The 21,327-nt window shown below is 42.1% G+C and overlaps 1 protein-coding gene across 1 annotated transcript in view; it reads left to right on the forward strand.

Moving 5' to 3' along the window:
- The window catches only part of LOC138962716 (protein FAN-like), a 47,219-nt gene extending 32,641 nt beyond the window's left edge, over positions 1–14,578 (forward strand). The window contains exons 23-31 of the mRNA XM_070334648.1: positions 165–232; positions 455–584; positions 849–910; positions 1,353–1,403; positions 1,835–1,970; positions 8,243–8,281; positions 8,957–9,059; positions 9,945–10,054; positions 10,460–14,578. Of these exons, the coding sequence (XP_070190749.1) occupies positions 165–232; positions 455–584; positions 849–910; positions 1,353–1,403; positions 1,835–1,970; positions 8,243–8,281; positions 8,957–9,059; positions 9,945–10,054; positions 10,460–10,551 (791 nt within the window). The 3' untranslated portion in view covers positions 10,552–14,578. The remainder of the gene's footprint in view (positions 1–164; positions 233–454; positions 585–848; positions 911–1,352; positions 1,404–1,834; positions 1,971–8,242; positions 8,282–8,956; positions 9,060–9,944; positions 10,055–10,459) is intronic.
- The last annotated feature ends 6,749 nt before the right edge of the window (positions 14,579–21,327 follow it).

The raw sequence follows: 21,327 nt of genomic DNA on the forward strand, positions 1-21,327 counted from the left end.
ATACTGTTTGATTTGCTGTGTTCATGACCTTGGAAGTGTCTATATGTCCCAAAGCATGTTCATTTGATATGTATCCTGCAGATATTTTTGTTGTTAGTTGAAGTACATTGGTTGACTTCAGGTGAAGGGATTGATTGCTGTTCTCATGAGTTTAACCTTTTCAGATGGTTTGCTGAAGATGTACTCACTTGAAGAACAACGACAGCTGCGTAGTATAAACCTGTCTTCAATGGTAAGTACCACTACTTTAAGATAGGCATATTATTTTGCTATTTCTTGTTGATTTCAACTGTGATCTCTATGCTAAGATTATAGTGTTTGCTTTTTAAGTTCAACAATGCAGACTTCTTGGTGTTACTCAACTCTTTGTGCACTGCTCTTTTTCTCTTGATATGATTTCACCCAATTTTTGTCAGATACAAATTTATTCTTCTTGTTGTTGCTTTTGTTCCAGGCACTGTCCTCCTGTGTTGTGTTGCCAGGCAACAGAACAATAATTGTTGGTAGCTGGGACAACAATGTGTATTTCTACAGCATTGAGTATGGGCGAGTACAGGACAAACTGTCAGCACATGATGATGCAGGTAATGTGTTGTGCGAGTGTGTGTGTGTGTGTGCGTGTGTGTGTGTGTGTGCGTGCGTGCGTGCGTGCGTGCGTGCGTGCGTGCGTGCGTGCGTGCGTGCGTGTGTGTGTGTGTGTGTGTGTGCGTGTGTGTGTGTGTCAGTTTGTATGCCAGCATGATTGTCAGTGTCTGTGTTTCTTGCATAACCCAGGCTCTGGTGTCAATACCAATGTAATGATTTACTACACAAACTTATTGTTAATGAATGTTGGATGCTTTGTGCAGTGTCCAGTATGTTATGGCATGAAGAGATTCTTTACACTGCTTCCTGGGATGGGACTGTCAAGGTAAGAACTGACAAACACCAATAAGGTTTGAGGTGGTTATGTAAATAGTAGGAAAATACTGTTTAGGAAAATACATGAGTTGGACCCGAAGAACAGAAACATGCATTCTCAGGAAAAAGGAAAGAATATGTCATGCATATTTGCATGACTGTAACTGTGATAAAAGAAAAGAAAAGATGCTGTCAGTGTGAAGCAAATCAAATGCATAGCATCTCTTGAGCTTGTCTTGAAGAAGTTTGTTTTGGTGTATTAAATGATCAATGTCATCCATTTATACTGCTGCAGAGTTAGACTTTTAGAGATAACTGATATATTGTACACCTGAAATTTAGAGATAAAGTTAGTGGTATAAATAATAATTGTTGCTGTTCAATGGAGCCTAAAAGAAAGAAGTTGTGCCTTTATTTTGAAAACATTATATGCTGTTTTGTTTGTTTCTCAGAAATGGCGACTGCAAGCAGATCAGAAATCAGTCAGCCCCACTGACTATCAGGCAAGTTCTTTTGACTGATTGATTATTTGATAAATTGATTAATTAATTGATTGATTGATTGATTTTGGCTTTTATTGGTCCAAGTTTGAGATAGATTAGAGACCATCTTCCACATGTCTTACACAAGCCTTTCATAAATTTCCTGTCTTCATTAACTAACAGGAGTTTTTAATTATGAGTTTGTGAGTGATCAGCCAATAATAGCCCCTTGACGGAACAGTTGAACGTGTTAGGCATCGTACTCAAAGGATGTGTTACTAGAGTTAGGAAGTAATAAAATGACTCAAGAGCAGACACATCTATCTACAGAATATGATGCCAAAAGGCACCTTTTATTTGCTTGTTTGTTTGTTGTTGGGTGGGGTTTTTAAAAATTTTATTTTAAGAGTTCTAATTGTGAAATTGCTTCATGATGGTTGTCATGAAAACAGGGTCAGATGGACCATGAAGAGGGCGTGACCTGCATGGACGTGTACGCTCCAACGCACACACTGGTGACGGGAACCAAGGACGGTCAGCTGACACTGTGGGACCTCAACACCTGCTATCCCATCAACTCCCTGTCAGGTTTGTGTGTGAAAGCAAATAAAGATACTGCAGAGGAATAGGTGTGCACGCAGCCTGTTTTTCTGTAAGAGCAGGCGAGTCGCTGCTCGGACTTCATGAGTAGTGCGCTACCCACAAGAGCGTTTCGAAAGATCGGCAACCACTAGCTGACTGCGCACTGTTTTTCCATTCTTCCACACAGCGATTTTTAACACATTGTGTCAGTGATCCCATTTTTTTTGTGTACACAATTACAGGCTAATATACTTTGATGATACATGTAGTTTTAAAGACCCCCCGCGGGTTAGGGGGAAGAATTTACCCGATGCTCCCCAGCATGTCGTAAGAGGCGACTAACTGATTCTGTTTCTCCTTTTACCTTTGTTAAGTGTTTCTTGTATAGAATATAGTCAATTTTTGGCTCACGTAAGTGTAGCCTATGCGATGGTAAACTTTGTCTGTCTGTGCGTGCGTGCGTATGTATGTATGTGTGTATGTCTGTGGTAGAAACTTTAACATTTTTGGCTAAACACCGAAATACTCATTTCACGTGGTTAATTTTCAAGCACCATCTTCAAATTATTGAAGCAATGATCAACATTGTGTCGGCATGTGTGTAGTTAAAGCGTGTATCCAAAGAAAACGGGTGGTGGGGGGTTTTGAAGGGGTACAAGCAGTTGACTGATTTGTGTCGTGTTTGGCATGTAGACGGCAGGTCAGGTGTCAAGATCAGGTCAGGGGTCGCGCGAAGGATTGTGGTCCAGTTCTCACCTCGCCGATTCGCCGGGGAAGACGATTTCATGTTGTTCGGTTTCTAAGCTCCAGAAAAGTAAATAAAGAAGATACCAAAGGGAGATTTCCTACAATTTGATCTGCACAGCGTGTTTCCAATGTCCACGCGAGGAAGAGCTGTCGAAAGCGCGGCAGTCAGTGTCGATCTTGCAGCCGTATCCCGGTAAGTTCAGAGACAGATCTAGTGTCTCCCACTCTGATAACGTGTCACCTACTGTTAATCCGTTTTGTTGAGTCACTTGAGAAAAAGTGACTCTATGTAATCGGTCAGTGTTAGTCTGTCCGGCCGGCCGTCCGTAGACACCACCTTAACGTTGGACTTTTCTCGGAAACTATCAAAGCGATCCGGCTCATATTTTGTTTAGTCGTGACCTCCAATGACCTCTACACTTTAACGATGGTTTCGTTGACCTTTGACCTTTTTCAAGGTCACAGGTCAGCGTCAAAGGAAAAATTAGACATTTTATATCTTTGACAAAGTTCATCGGATGTGATTGAAACTTTGTAGGATTATTCTTTACATCAAAGTATTTACATCTGTAGCCTTTTACGAACGTTATCAGAAAAACAAGGGAGATAACTAGCCTTTTCTGTTCGGCAACACACAACTTAACGTTGGGCTTTTCTCGGAAACTATAAAAGTGACCGGGCTCAAATTTTATGTGAACGTGACTCCCAGTGACCTCTACACTTTGACGTCGGCTTTGGTGACCTTTGACCTTTTTCAAGGTCACAGGTATGTCTTGAAGGAAAAAAATTGAAATATCATATCTCTGAAACTATTCATCGGATTTGATTCAAACTTTATAGGATTATTCTTTACATCAAATTATTTACATCTGTATTGTGTTGTGAATAGCAATTTCTTCCTGTCAATCTGATGCCTCATATAATATTCAGAACTGCGAAAGTGACTCGATCGAGCGTTTGCTCTTCTTGTTTTAATTTCTTTTTATTTCAGCAGACACGGATGTCAAACACAGTGCTAGGCAGTCACCTCTAGTGAAATGAGTTGATCTAAAGTGCCTGTAATGTTTGGATGTCTTTGCTCGTGGTTCGATTTATGTGAATTTCAAGACTTGCAGTAGAGTCTCAAGTTAAGTTTACTCTGCCCGAAAAAAACTGTCCACCATTTACTTGAACATGCAGATATAAGGAAACGGAATGAATCTGTTCTCAAAGTCAAAATGATCACGATTTTTTCCTCAGATTCAAAACATGCACTGTCATGGTTTTGTCTGTACAATTTAGTAAGTCTTAAGTACTTTGCAACAACTTCCTTGAACGTGAAAGACAGTTTTTGAATGCTAGATCTGTATCGCGTTTCATTCCAGACTCGATCCTCTCTTTGATTGTAGATCTACTGTTTGCTGTTTACGCACTATCATATGATTTGCTATGTAACGTTTGGTAAGCTTACCTTGCCACAGCTTTCTTGTCTTTGTTGGCATTTCTGGCTGTGTTGACCGTCAGAATTATTTTAAGAACCAGGCTGCTGCAGTCGACATGTTTCGCATATTGTAGGGTTACCATGCTGCATAGGTAAAGTGGCTTGTATAACCTGACTATTCTGTTTCAAAACACTGTTTATATTTGTGTAGGTTGTAGTCATCATAACTAATCGCATTTTGCCATTTGTTTCAGAAAGGAGGTTAACCTACAACAAGATCGACGCTATGTCAGATATATGCCTCAGCCACATGAAGACTTCCGAATTTAGATCTACTCGGCATGGTGACAAGTCTTGATGAAAAGTATAGGACTGAGGACAGCAGTGGAAAAAGTGCCCACATGGCAGGTACCTAACCTATTACCCTAGTCATTTTATCTGTTTGCCTTCTTTTGAAAATTATACATGGAGTTGATATGATGCGTTAGTTTTAACTGTGTGTGTGTGTGTGCGTGTGTGTGTGTGTGTGTGTGTGTGTGTGTGTGTGTGTTTGTGTGTGTGTGTTACGGAGTGAGTGAGTTTGTGTTATGTTACTGTTTGTTGATTTCTTACGGGAGCCTTGAAGGCTTCGCCTCTTGTTGTAAAGATTTTAGTCAAGCAGTATGTAAGAAATGTTAAGTCCTTTGTACTGGAAACTTGCATTCTCCCAGTAAGGTAATATATTGTACTACGTTGCAAGCCCCTGGAGCAAATTTTTGATCAGTGCTTTTGTGAACAAGAAACAATTGACAAGTGGCTCTATCCCATCTCCCCCCTTCCCCCGTCGCGATATAACCTTCGTAGTTGAAAACGACGTTAAACACCAAATAAAGAAAAGAAAGAAAGTAGTTTTAAAGGTGTTAGTATCTCTGTACACACTCTCTCTCTTTCTCTCACTTTCTCTCTCTGTGAATATTTAATGGGTTCTCTGTGCCTGTGTGACTTAAACACTTCTTTTCTCATCAACACCTTGTCAGGTTTGTGTGTGAAAGTTCTTTTATTCACTGTGCTGGTAGTGTCTGTTGGACCTAAACACATGCTATCCCATCAATTTTTTATTTTTTATTTTTTTATACCAGTTTTTAATTCTTTTTGGTACACGACATCAACATCAGACAGCAACATCAAATAACATCCCATCCCATCAAGTTCTTTTCCGCATTTGTCTGCTCAGAAGCCCAGCATAACCTGCAAAAATAGGGAAAGAAGGGGATGGTTTCATTATGTCTGACAATTTGTGCACAGTATTCTAAGATCTTCTGTGCCGGGCTTTTACTTAGAAGTGCCGTAGTGCTGACTGTGCCTATGTGTAAGCAGTCCATATGCAAGTCTGGCATACAGACTTCTTTCTCGTACTGTAGAATTTTGGTCAGTGCAAACACATCAGGCAAACACACATGCACACACTCATGCATGCTAGCACACCCACACTTACATGCACACACATGCATGCTAGCGTGCACAGCCATACAACCATGCACTCGCGCACACACAACACACACATGCATGCTAGCGTGCACAGCCATACAACCATGCACTCGCGCACACACAACACACACATGCATGCTAGCGTGCACAGCCATACAACCATGCACTCGCGCACACACAACACACACATGCATGCTAGCGTGCACAGCCATGCACTCGCGCACACACAACACACACATGCATGCTAGCGTGCACAGCCATACAACCATGCACTCGCGCGCACACAACACACACATGCATGCTAGCGTGCACAACCATAGAACCATGCACCCGCGCACACACAACACACACATGCATGCTAACGTGCACAGCCATACAACCATGCACTCACGCACACACAACACACGATACTGGTTGTCCACCGATTCTGCAGCTGCAATAAATTAAACACTTCAATCTTACTCTGACTATGTGGCGTGCCGCCGCCGACTGCTTTCTGCCTGAAATAGTCAATGTCAGATGTAATTTATTGGTGGATTTGTCTCCATTAACTCTCATAGTCATAAGCAACCACACATGGTCTTAGTCTATCATCCGAGACTGACCGCCCTGAATTTTCTTACAACTGCTATCTGGTCTTCTGTCAACAGCCACACCCCGGCTGTGACTCCATAGCACGCACTCATGTTCTGAGTCTATGACCGACCGCATTAAAATTTCTTATCGCTAATACCTGGTCTCATGTCATCAGCACACACACCGGCTGTGACTCCATAGCACACACACATGCTCTGAGTCTATGACCGACCGCCCTGAAATTTTCTTATCGCTAATACCTGGTCTCATGTCATCAGCACACACACCGGCTGTGACTCCATAGCACACACACATGCTCTGAGTCTATGACCGACCGCCCTGAAAGTTCTTATCGCTAATACCTGGTCTCATGTCATCAGCACACACACCGGCTGTGACCCCATAGCACACACACATGCTCTGAGTCTATGACCGACCGCCCTGAAATTTCTTATCGATAATACCTGGTCTCATGTCATCAGCACACACACCGGCTGTGACTCCATAGCACACACTCATGCTCTGAGTCTATGACCGACCGCCCTGAAATTTCTTATCGCTAATACATGGTCTCATGTCACCAGCACACACACCGGCTGTGACTCCATAGCACACACACGTGCTCTGAGTCTATGACCAACCGCCCTGAAATTCCTTATCGCAAGTACCTGGTATCATGGGACATCAATACCGTAACCCTTACCACTATTACTGGCATGGAAGTAGGCTCCCCCAAAAAAAGGGCCAAAACGCCCCGTCCTATACTACTGCCTTTTAGTTCTCTGTATCTGTATCTGTAAGTTACCCTACACTTGTGGGAGTTGTGTACCAGAATCACTCGTGCTGTTTACCTGACACTGACAGTGAAACCTTGTTCCACTTGTAATGTAACTGTTTTTCTGACAGACCCTTTTAACAACCCATTGCCCTGCCAACGTGCAAAACAGCTTTTTTCAATGATTTATACAGTCTGCACTGCCCGCACGGTGCCAGGTGCACCCCATCAGCTAGGAAGCTGCGCCTCAGTGTGTTATATTTCTGGGCATTCTGTTGAGGAAAGAAGACAAAATCATGTGTCCAGAAGAACAACCCCGCCGTGTTATTCACTTCTGCGGCCAGCTTTTCGTTCACCTCTTGGGCCTTGGTATTGTAGTCCTCATGCATTGCACGCCCCTTCCCTGTAGTATGAAATCGAGGCATTAGTTGACATATCATGACCGCTCTGATGTGGAACTTCGTCTTCAAATGCGTGGCTGTCGCCAACAATTGAGCAGCGATCAGTTCTGCCGAGTCCCTGGGGGAAATATCGTTATCCCCAATCAACAAAATCAACAACTCAGTCGAGTGACTAATCATATGGTCGGCAGCCTCACAAAGATTTTTTATCTTCCAGCCTCCGACCCCCTTCATGGACACCTTGCATTGCTGAAATCCAAAATGAGTATCCACTAGCCCATCCCTCTCAGCGAACTCGCTAAGTCTTCGCACAAACGAATGACCGTACACCATGATATTCCCCCACTTGCAGGATGACCTAGATTCCGCTGATCTAGCCATTGTTTTCCGAACAAAGACCTGTAGTTATGCTCAACGCTAACTACACTGATCGCCACAGTTTTTTCCCAAAAAAAATTGCGTCAATTACCCCTCAACCTTACGAGGTATAACTTGACCACATAAAAACATCAAATTCAATACTTATTCCTTCGAACCACGTCGAATCCCCTTTGATGCAAACTTGTCCGTGCTGTAGCGTCCCTTTTTGAGAAGTGGCCTTGACCCTTGATAGCAAATCTATCATGACAAGAAAGGTGGACTAGGCCAGTGGACTCAAAATAAAATGGGATCGGTCTTGAGACCTGTAACTAACTCCTCAACTTAAATTTCATTTCTGTGCATTCGTATACATGTAAGAGTATGTGCTTCTTTGTATTGTTTCTTTGTATTTGCTTTTCATGCATGTAAGTGATGTTGTGTATGGAGTGACATGCAATTGACTTAGTTTCCTTCCACGCTAATTAGTATATTGAAGACGAGTAAATTTGTTGCATGTCTTTTCTTCCTGCAGTGCATCACGGTGAAGTGAACGCCTGCCTCGTCTCCTCAGGTAAAACTACAAACTTCTAGTTTTTGAACCCAGATGCAAATCAGTGTATCCCGGCCCCAAGCATGCTTGACAATTATAAGTCAAAGGTCAATTGTTGTGTTTAGTACAATCTTCCCACACTTCAAATTAGCTCAAACTGACAGGTGGTGATGGCAGATTATTCTGTATCTTTTCTTGTATAGTGAAACCGCCCCCCCCCCCACCCTCCAAGACCTCCAAAAATCTCAGAAAAGCAGGTCTTTGAAAGGAGGTACTTATAAAATGGAGATATGCATACAGAGGTTATGAAGAGGCAGTGTGAAAAAGCAACGTCTTAAAAGGGGGAGAGTCTTAAATTAGGGAGGGGGGGGGGGGGGGTGGTGGTCTTAAAAGGAGGGTTCCACTGTATCTCTTTCAATTACTTTGGTAGGGCAAATTAAGACACAGTGACAATTTTTTCTCTTTCATAACATCTTTGGGGTTTTCCACCTCTGAAGCCTGTCACTAATTGGACAAAGTCGACTTTGTGAAATCTACTTCAGGAAGCTCGCTGCACGGAGCTTCGGTACTGAATTTTTGTTAAAAAAAAACTTTTCAAAATATTCACAAAGTCGACTTCTGGCTCAATTAAAGACTGCCTTTACCAGAAGAACTTGATGCTGGTGCTGATGGTTTTTCTTTCTGTTCTGTGATCAGAGCACCAGCGCATCGTGACCTGTGGCTCCGACCGACTGCTCAGGGTCATTGACATGGAAACGCTGACAGAACTATTCTCCAAGGATATTCAACATGAAATTCTGTGAGCTGCGAGCAAGACCTGAATTTTAATGAATGCATAATGTAGCTAATAGATTCATGCTTTTGTTTCAAAAGCTGCAAGATGAATACGTTACTTTTGCAAGCAATTATTTGAAAGACCTCAGGTAGTGTTTTTCTTGCAAGTTCAGTCTTTAGGCCAGATTACAGTCACCGGTCATTGTCACATTTAACTTTGAAGTTACTGATCATTTTAACTGTATGTTCATCAAGCCATCCTTTATGCATCAAAGTCAATCAAGGGTGGAATAGACTGACCCGCTGATATAAAAATGACCCATTGATATAAAAATAATGTTGACTAATAACCTACCTTGTGTTCTGGATCTGGATCTGGATTTGTTACGTTGCAGGAACCACTGTTGGTCATCTTCGCAACGGATGCGGGAGAGTGCATACAATAATTTTGAATACAATAAAAGTCCTGACTTTGGTGGGACAAGTCATATATACTGTCCCGTCACATCAATGTCTTTTCGCTCTTAGTGACTTATTAAAATGTTAAAAACTGAGCTCTGTAGGTGGTCAGTGTTGGGGCAGCCCTGATGACGGCAGTCTCAGCGCTGAAGATGCTGCGCTGGCTGGCTGGGCTGGTCGTGCTGGGAGGTCTGCGTCACTCAGCTGATTCCACTCTGCGACTGTCCGTACGAAGAAGGAGTTCTTGTACTGGTCTGTCTTGCAGGTGGGGATGCGGAAGCCTCGTGTGTTGTTTACAGCTTGCCGCTCGATGATATTGCTGCTTTCATACCCCTGGAACCTTGTGGGGACGACTCTCCGTGTTGATTACGGTGTATAAAGTCCATGCATATGTGTCTAAAAAATGCTACTGGGAATATGTTGAGTGAAGACTACACAATATTTATCACAGGTGTGTGGGAGCGTTGAACGGCGCTGTGGTGACAGGGGACAAGGAAGGTTACCTGCGGGTGTGGGACATGGACATAGGACAGGTGGCAGCTCAGCTCCAGGCTCACACAGGTATGTAGGCTTTATGAGTTTGCAGTCTGAGACAGTATGATAAGGTGTGTCTGACTGTGGGACATGGACATAGGACAGGTGGCAGCTCAGCTCCAAGCTCACACAGGTATGTAGGCTCTAGCAGTTTGTAGTCTAGCTAAGACAGTATAACAATCTGTTTAGGACTGGCCATGGCAGCTTATAACCCCTGGCGTTGGCCTGTTCTTTTGGTTGAAACATTGTTTTCTTCAACAATCCATTTTTTCAAATACTTAATTAACAATAAGAACTAAATCAACAACAAGCTGCATATTATAGTAGTTATCTATACAGTGCCTCTATTGATACAACCATCATCGAACGCTGAAGAAGAAGGAGAAGCCTCTTCTGTGTTTTCCCCCTTGTATCTTGTTTGTTTTGTTGCAGGCCCTGTGTCTTGCCTCAACACAAGAGTGAAGGGCGCCGTCTTGTCAGGGGGTCAGGACAGGTGTGTCAAACTGTGGAAACCACACCACTGACACCATAGACACTGCATACACTACATGGTCTGTCATAGTGCCACTGACACCATAGACACTGCATACACTACATGGTCTGTCATAGTGCCACTGACACCATGGACACTGCATACACTACATGGTCTGTCATAGTGCCACTGACACCATAGACACTGCATACACTACATGGTCTGTCATAGTGCCACTGACACCATAGACACTGCATACACTACATGGTCTGTCATAGTGCCACTGACACCATGGACACTGCATACACTACATGGTCTGTCATAGTGCCACTGACACCATAGACACTGCATACACTACATTGTCTGTCATAGTGCCACTGACACCATAGACACTGCATACACTACATGGTCTGTCATAGTGCCACTGACACCATGGACACTGCATACACTACATGGTCTGTCATAGTGCCACTGACACCATAGACACTGCATACACTACATGGTCTGTCATAGTGCCACTGACACCATAGACACTGCATACACTACATGGTCTGTCATAGTGCCACTGACACCATGGACACTGCATACACTACATGGTCTGTCATAGTGCCACTGACACCATAGACACTGCATACACTACATTGTCTGTCATAGTGCCACTGACACCATAGACACTGCATACACTACATGGATTGTCATAGTGCCACTGACACCATGGACACTGTCTACACTACATGGTCTGTCATAGTGCCACTGACACCATAGACACTGCATACACTACATGGTCTGTCATAGTGCCACTGACACCATAGACACTGCATACACTACATGGTCTGTCATAGTGCCACTGAAATAACTATGCTGGATATATTACAAAGCTGTGGAAAGCAGGAGCACTGACACCATAGACATTGTACAACACATGGACCGTCATAGTGCCACTGACATAATTATCTATGCTGGATATACATGTATTACAAAGCTGTGGAAAGCAGAAGCACTGACACCGTCGGTTGAATAGACTGTTACTGTGTCACTGACGTTGTGTGGTGGATGAATAGACTGTTACTGTGTCACTGACATTGTGTGGTGGATGAATAGACTGTTATATTGTGTCACTGACGTTGTGTGGTGGATGAATAGACTGTTATATTGTGTCACTGACGTTGTGTAGTGGATGAATAGACTGTTACTGTGTCACTGACATTGTGTGGTGGATGAATAGACTGTTACTGTGTCACTGACGTTGTGTGGTGGATGAATAGACTGTTACTGTGTCACTGATGTTGTGTGGTGGATGAATAGACTGTTACTGTGTCACTGACGTTGTGTGGTGGATGAATAGACTGTTACTGTGCCACTGACATTGTGTGCTGGATACTTCCACTGACATCTGTATGCTGTATAGATTGCAACTCTATGGAATGTAGAAACATTGACACCAGTCAGAGAATGAACTGTCACAATACTACTGACAACAAGTACTGGAGATGTCCACTGATGTATGCATGGTGGATGGATTACCAAGCTGTGGAAGCGTCATCAACGCTGACTCCATTCTCTATAGATAGACTGTCACTGTGCCACTGTCAATCGCTGGATAGCTTCACCGACATCTGTATGCTGAATAGATTACAACGCTGTTGCAACTTCAATGGTAACACCATACACCAGACACAACTGTCATTATGCCTCTTACGAGTGCTGGATGTTTTCACTAATGAATGCATGCTGGTCTCTCTATTAATACTGTCAATAGCTATTGTACAGGACCCATTGTTCTTATGTTCTGTGCTTTGGGTATTCAAGTTGGTGCTTGTGAAATCAAGAACAAGTTGTCTGTGATTTTGGAAGATGTATATCTATATATTATTTTTTGAATAGCAATGTTCTGCAAGTCAGGTCAGCATGACATTGCAGTTGATTATAATCTCTGCTTGCAGTAGTCTGACTTGCACAGACACAGATACAGAGACACACATACACACACACACACACACACACACACACACACACACACACACACACACACACACACACACACACACACAGACACACACACAGACATACAGACTAACAGACACACACACACACACACACACACACACACACACACACACACACACACGCACATGTACACTGATGCTCATTCATTCTCGCACGCTCTCTTTCTCTCTCTGTCTCTGTATCTCTCTGAATGACAAACACATTCTTGAAACTGTCTCTGTTTGTAATACTGTTGTCCACATTGCTTGAGGCAAACTCCAGTAGAAAATCCTTCTCTTTTGCATGTGCAACTCTATATTTTGAAGGCTTTGGCTTTATTGCTCAGGTTTTTGTACATGTGTGCATTACGATTGTGTGATGTTTGTTGAGTGCCTTTTCTAAAGAGTGTTTTGACCCAGGAGAGTATTGCATTGGATTTTTTACATTGAGCTGGAAGCATGAACCATTAAAATCAAACAAAGAAAAAGAAAAAGCCCAACTGGCGAACCAAAAAAACAAACCAATCCAACAAACAAACAAGCAAAACACAACAACTGAACAAAGAAAGAAACCAGCCAGAAGTATTGGTTGAAGTTTGTCAGAGTCTAGACAGATGACAGTATTGTCCTGTCAGAATTTTGATAAATGTATTCTCTTTAATGTGCTTATTACATGGGTGCAACTCTGCCGGCTACACGCCGGCAGCCGGTTTTTGGTTTCATCGGCTGCCGATGTTTTTGTTCCAGGAGAGGTTTTTTTTGGCATTTTAAATACTAAAAAAGCTGGACCCCAACTTTTGCCGGTTTTTGGAATTTTCCAGGTTGCACCCATGTTATTAAAAGGCAGCTACAAAATTAATACATTTTCAAACACATGTTTGAGGAGTTAAACAATTATATCCTTTGAAATAGGTTGCTTCGTTATAGAGGTTTTTCAGCAATTAGAAGTGCTTTCAATGATTGGTCTTTGCGCTTTAAATTCATGGTGCCAGTCGTGTATGTGTCATGCAAGTTCAAACGCGTTTCAATGGAGTGGCTCAATTCATTATGAATGCAAGATACTTATACCTTATTTATATTTTTGACCCTTTTATGACATTTTACAAAGACCGAGAGAGTCAGTGTTCCTCTGAGACTGTGCTAGTGAACAATGACTGTCGCGATCAGTGTAAAATGTCATATCTTGATCAAAAATACAAATAATATTTATGTATCGATCCACTTTGGTTAGAATTCCTTTTAGTTTTTACGATTGAATTTGCACAAAAACATGCGCTCTTTTGTAGTCTCCGCTGGCCGCCTAGATATGAGCTTTTGTCGGACTCAGATGTCACATGGCTCAAAGAAGGTAATATGTAAATCCAATTTCAATCGATATATTATGCTGTGTTGTTGTTGTTACCATAATTATGTTGAAAACTGCATTTTCTAAAATGTGTCGATTGTAAAAATGAATGTGCATGCATTATACTTTACATTTGCACTGTGAGTACCTTAAGCATAACAACGAAATATCAACTTTAAACAATTTATGTTCCTTTCATTTTATTTTATTTCATATATTTATTTTTGTGTGGTAACGTCATTATTCTGTTATATTTTTCTCTCATAATGTTGAACCATCTGACACAGTGAAAAAGCTTGATTGTATTTTTTTCAAAATTTGAGACAACGGCGTAGCAGTGCTTTTAATCATCCTGAAAATGTTGCAGCGAAAAAAAAGTAAAAAGAAAGAAAAACAACTCTGTTTGACTAAGTGCGTAACTGAAAAGTGATTTGAAAAATTACACCTATGTTTCAGTATTTCCTTTGGTTCGTTTCAGGGACTTTCAGTCAAATATGAAGAGCAGTGCAATTTTCACTGATTTACCTTGACTTGTTCAGCATTAACTCAGGTAGTTTAGGTTCAATGTATGTGTTCAGGTTCTATAATTTGATCATTCACATTAATTGTCACATCATAAGTTTGGTCTGAAGATTTGGAAAAGGTGTAAGTGATGTCTAATTCTGTTTTTGTTACATCATTGTTGAATGCCATAAGTGTCAGTTATGATGAAATCTGCATGACAGAGGGTAAGACTTACTGTGATTGTGTCATTGTTTTGATTTTTGCTGCCAGAAGAAAGAGATAGTTTGTGTGTGTGTGGGATTCATGACTCGAATTCATTGTCTTCATTTCGTTAACCAGGCGTGCTGGGAACACACACAACAAGCGTACACATGCATGGAAGCATACACGTTTTCACTCACTCACTCTCTCCAATGATCACATAATTATATTGAAAGTAATCAACAATATAGAACAAGAAATTTTCTTCACAGAACACATTTAATCAATTGGCCATAGTCTAACATGTAGCAGACCTGATGCTACTTACAACAACAACAAACAAGTCGCGTAAGGCGAAAATACAACATTTAGTCAAGTAGCTGTCGAACTCACAGAATGAAACTAAACGCAATGCAACGCAGCAAGACCGTATACTCGTAACATCGTCAGTCCACCGCTCACGGCAAAGGCAGTGAAATTGACAAGAAGAGCGGGGTAGTAGTTGTGCTGAGAACGATAGCACGCTTTTCTGTACCTCTCTTCGTTTTAACTTTCTGAGCGTGTTTTTAATCCAAACATATCATATCTATATGTTTTTGGAATCAGGAACCGACAAGGAATAAGATGAAAGTGTTTTTAAATTGATTTCGACAATTTAATTTTGATAATAATTTTTATATATTTAATTTTCAGAGCTTGTTTTTAATCCAAATATAACATATTTATATGTTTTTGGAATCAGCAAATGATGGAGAATAAGATGAACGTAAATTTGGATCGTTTTATAAAAGAAATATCTTTTTTACAATTTTCAGATTTTTAATGACCAAAGTCATTAATTAATTTTTAAGCCACTACGCTGAAATGCAATACCGAAGTCCGGGCTTCGTCGAACAATACTTGACCAAAATTTCAACCAATTTGGTTGAAAAATGAGGGCGTGACAGTGCCGCCTCAACTTTCACGAAAAGCCGGATATGACGTCATCAAAGACATTTATCAAAAAAATGAAAAAAAACGTAAGGGGATATCATACCCAGGAACTTTCATGTTAATTTTCATAAAGATCGGTCCAGTAGTTTGGTCTGAATCGCTCTACACGCACGCACACACACACACACACACACACACACACACATACACCACGACCCTCGTCTCGATTCCCCCCTCGATGTTAAAACATTTAGTCATAACTTGACTAAATGTAAAAATCACACACAAAACACAAGATGACTGGAAAAAAGCCACTGAGAACGGAAGGTGTGCTAATTGCAGTTGGTTACTGAACAAATCTAGCATAAAAATCAATCTAGCGTGACATGTTGATGGAAGAGGGCCGATGTCGCCGTTGATTTGAATGATCCATCTTACAACAAACACAAAACCAGCAAGTACAAAAATCAAAAGGATTGCATTCACGGTACATGTAGACATATATTGGCTCGTAATGATTAATACTGATATTTTTGGCAGTGCCATTTTCCTGAGCAAGAACTGAAGTTGACTTTGTTGTAGAAATTACAATGGTACTAGCAGGAAGCAGTTCACTTGACTACAAGCAGATAAAAAAATTAAAAAAAACTTATACATATATATACACATACATGTAGGCCTACACATACATATTCACAGCTTTCACCCAGAGCGTGCATGTTCGCATTTACCACCTGACTTCAGTGTGGGAGCAAACCTCTCCGCGTTGTGATACAGCATAATGCAGCCATAAGACCATTCAAAACTTAAAAACAAAAAAATAAAAACGTCTCTAAGCACGGTCGTCTTCACTTACAAAAGCACGCACACATTGGCATATTGCAATTTAATCCATTTTAGTCCCATGAGATCGTAGCAAAGAGCGACCAAATCTACAAATCTAAACTAAACTTCTTTGTCTGAATCACTACAAAAAAAGTTATGTACGTGATATGCGCAATTCGAAATAAATGCAACCTGCAAAATCTTCTTTTCTTTAAAACAACGTACGCATTTTTTTGTCAAAAGATTCGCTTTAAAAGCTTTTCAGTACTGAATCACCAGATGAGCTGATAAGGGATATGTGTGGATCGATAAAGTGTATATTGAAAGAAAAATGTAGTCTGGATCCGACACTGAGACTTTTTTTTCATGCAAAATGATCAATCTGAAACATGTCAGTATAAATGGATGGACAGCTGCACTATTACTTTCTAAATCATAGCAAACAAACAAACAAAACATCAGGAAGAAATTATAATATTCATCTAACTCATGAACACAAAGTGTTCCAGTTTGCTCTCGACCTTTACGCGATGTCCTTAAAAACATAACCCTAAAGCACAGCGGCAAAAAGAAAAAACAATCAGAAAAACACGTGTATAGACTTGCACATAAATCTTACTCATAAACGCAAAGAAAATTCCACAGTTAGTTCTCGACCTTTACACAATCTCCTTGTTCCGTTATTTCAACAATAGCAGCAGCCGGAAAACGCCTTGGGCTCAGTGACAGAGAGAGAGAGCACGCACGTGTCACCCTCACCAAACCAACATGGCTGACATTTCATCCATTGTTCTCTGCGCTGGATTCCACAGACGATCGGAAATGTCGAAGAGACAGTATCCGACACGACAACGAACGGTCGTGAGTGTTCTTCTATACGTTTGTAGTGCTTTGACCTAGTCGTGCACCAAAGGAAGTCAGTGGTGGTGGCGCCTGTAATCATCAAGTGTGTTACCCATTATTAGACAGATTGTTTTCTTTGAACTCGGACCATCTGCACGTGACTTTAGTCAAGGACACATTCAGCAACTAGAATAGGGCACACTGTTTCAAGTGGCGTCGACCAAAAGGACACAAACGTCGCTTGTTCAAAAGAAGTTAGCGGTGTAATTCTTTTTCTTCTTATTTTATTTCTCTGAAGTTTTTAACACAATCAAGTACTGACAATATTTATGAAAAGGGACTCTTTTGTTACAGGATTGTTGGTTACGTCACTTAAAACCACACAAAGGTCTTTTAATCATCATATGACATTGTGGCGTCACGGGAGAGCCTTTATGATGTTACTAAATAGGCCTACGTAACACTTAAGATCCCGTACAGCCAACGTTATTGGCAGCTACAAAATGTACACTGATGTGTCCAGCAAACACATCAGTTCAAGACTATCTGTTTCATGATATGCCGTATAAAATGTATGCCTAAGATTTGTTAATAAAATTTAGACTTTTACGTCCGCTTTAGATTGATGTCCCTTTCAAACCTTCAAAAACAAGCCTCATAAATCAGACACGAACTAAATCAGACAGTTCAATCCCGCACTATCATTCTTCGGACGCATTTATATTTTCTGTCAACAATTCAACTTCTTTCAGTCAAGATCTTTCAACAACATTATATGCAGAGAGCAAAGAACAAAATAGAAATAATGGTTGCAGAGGCAACCACACATCGTTTGGAGAACGATGAAAGCATATTTAGTTCAATCCCGCACTATCTTCGGACGCATTTATATTTTCTGTCAACAATTCAACTTCTTTCAGTCAAGATCTTCCAACAACATTATATGCAGAGAGCAAAGAACAAAAATGTGATTAGAATATGAATCGGGTATTTTCACCGATACCTTCCTGACTCACCTGGCTTTCCACCCTCCTCCGCTTCTTCCTCCATCCATCCACCCCTATTATCCACCCACCACCCATCCTCCCTTCCTTGGATGACCGACGAACATGTTTACACATAAATTACACGGCAGTACAATGCAATTGAGAAGTCACTGACTAGAAAGACTGTCACGATTGTTTCCGTGCCTACGTAAGGCCAAAAAAAAATAGGTCTGTTTACGGTAACATAGGCCAAAAAAATAGGGTCGGTAGGTCGGGATATGTTGGTTTTTTTTTGTTTTTTTTTAAACCATATTTTTACGTTATTTTGCAAAAAAACCCAAAAGATGGGTTTTTGTTTGGTTTTTTTTCCCAAATGCCAAAAAAAAGTCTAGGCCGGGTCGCGCGAAAAAATAGGGTCGGTCGGTTTACCGTAAACAGACTATTTTTTTTTGTGTGCATAATGCTGCACTAGGTGCCCAGGCGAAAAAGTACCACAGTTTACTATAGTAAAAGTACTATAGTATACCACAGTACTATACCACAGTATACTATAGTAAATGTACTATAGTATACTATAGTACAATAAAGTACTTTGGTAAATGTACCATAGTATACTATAGTACATAGTGGTAAATGTACTATAGTATACTATAGTTTTTGAGTTGTTCTTTGCTACTGGTCACAAGTGGGGGTCAGCTCACACGCAAAAAATAGGGTCGGTAGGTCGGGATATGGTTTTTTTGGTTTTTTTTTTAAACCATATTTTTACGTTATTTTGCAAAAAAACCCAAAAGATGGGTTTTTGTTTGGTTTTTTTCTCCCAAATGCCAAAAAAAAGTCTAGGCCGGGTCGCGCGAAAAAATAGGGTCGGTCGGTTTACCGTAAACAGACTATTTTTTGTGTGTGCATAATGCTGCACTAGGTGCCCAGGCGAAAAAGTACCACAGTTTACTATAGTAAAAGTACTATAGTATACCACAGTACTATACCACAGTATACTATAGTAAATGTACTATAGTATACTATAGTACAATAAAGTACTTTGGTAAATGTACCATAGTATACTATAGTACATAGTGGTAAATGTACTATAGTATACTATAGTTTAAATTGTAAATGTACTATATGATTTTGGTCATTTGAAAAAAAAATGTACTGTGGTATACTATAGTATACTATGTGGTACTTTTTCACTTGGGTGGGGAGTGCAATACCGAACCATTATCATCACCATTGTCGTCTGCATCATTACTGTTATCATTGTCATCAATGTTATCGTCTTCGTCCTCATCTTCATCGCCATACAATACATAATCATCATATTCATCGCACAAGCAAATTTTCTGAAAACTGCGTATACAGAAGTGCACACACACACACAAACACACACAAACACACACACACACACACAAACACACACACACACACACAAACACACACACACACATGCAAGCACGCACGCACGAACACACACACACACACACACATATTCAAACACGTGCGTGCACGTACGCACACACAAACACACGCACAAACACAAACACACACACATTGCAATCTACTGAGAATGCATAACAAGAGGAAAAAACTCTAAAATACGGACAATACTCAGTATAGCACTTCAGAGAACTGTTGCTGGATTAAATGTTCAACGTAAGAAAATGCGGCCAAACAAACAAAGGAACAGTTTGTTCTCCTCCTCCGCTCAACCCCCATACCAACCCCTTCTTTAACACAACACAACTCTCAAAAATATTTCTACCCGAGCCTGTCTTCACCACTCACATAATATGGACTGAACACAATGGCAGTGCAACACTAAACACCCACGTCAAAGCATCAAGTTTTCTGTGAAGTCACTGAGAATGACGCCCACGTCAAAGCATCAAGTTTTCTATGAAGTCACTGAGAATGACGCCCACGTCAAAGCATCAAGTTTTCTGTGAAGTCACTGAGAATGACGCCCACGTCAAAGCATCAAGTTTTCTGTGAAGTCACTGAGAATGACGCCCACGTCAAAGCATCAAGTTTTCTATGAAGTCACTGAGAATGACGCCCACGTCAAAGCATCAAGTTTTCTGTGAAGTCACTGAGAATGACGCCCACGTCAAAGCATCAAGTTTTCTATGAAGTCACTGAGAATGACGCCCACGTCAAAGCATCAAGATTTCTGTGAAGTCACTGAGACCGACGTAGTGCCTCATGGCGGAAGGGAGGGGGAGGTGGGGGACGCGCTTGAGGATGGAGGTGTCTCCAGCGGCGTGGTTGAGGGCCGTCCTGACAGCGGTCCTGCTGAGCTCCATCAGCGTGCACGTGCTGCTCGCGCGCTGTCCCAGCCAGTGCAGCAACTGGGTCTTGGCGCGCGTGGCGGCTCGCTCCGAGGTGGAGATGCGGTAGAAGAGCGGGGAGAAGGACGGGATGCGGCGCGAACACTGCTCCACCTCCTCCGGCGTGGGCTGGTAGCCGCACAGGACTAGCAGCTTCACCACGTGGCTCTCGCAGCGAGAGAACGCTTCCACCAGCAAGCTGCGAGAGTAGGACGAAGGGAGAAGCTGGTTGAGGTTGTGGCTGTGTTTGCGCTCATCGCTGTACGCTCTCTGCACGCGACAGCCGTTGAAGAGCAGCAAGGAAGCGATGAAACTGCGGTCGATGTCGATGGTGGCAGACAGAGGTGTCCACTGGTAGTCACCCTCGGACAGCCGGCAGCCCGCCTCTATGAGGAGTCTCAGCGTAGTGTCTAAAGCTTGGCCGCACTGTAAGGACCGCGAAGAGATCCTGTGGTAGAATATCGCCGTCAGGAAGGGCGTGGTAGCCGCCATGCTGCTCGTCACAGCGTTGACGTCACAGCCACGCGCGATCAGCGTGCGTATGACGTCATGGTTGCCGCTGCGGATGGCCTCGTGCAAGGGGGTGCGCAGCTGGCTGTTGGTGGCGGTGACGTCAGCCCCGGCGTCGCAGAGGAGGCAGGCAAGGGTGTGGAGGTCGGCGTGGATGGCGCGATGGAGCGGCGTGTTGCCCGCCTTGTCCGCCGCGTTGATGTCACAGGAGGGCAGCGTCACCAGGAAGGCCGCCACGTCATCACGCCGGTAGTTGCAGGCCACGTGCAGCGGGGTGTGGCCCTTAGTGTCACGCCTGTTCACCTCGTGCGCTGTCAGGCGACTGACGCACGTGCACGGACCCTTTCTGGCCTGCACGTGGTGATTTTT

Source organism: Littorina saxatilis, linkage group LG1 (genome assembly GCF_037325665.1).
Source record: "Littorina saxatilis isolate snail1 linkage group LG1, US_GU_Lsax_2.0, whole genome shotgun sequence".
Lineage (NCBI taxonomy): Eukaryota > Metazoa > Mollusca > Gastropoda > Littorinimorpha > Littorinidae > Littorina > Littorina saxatilis.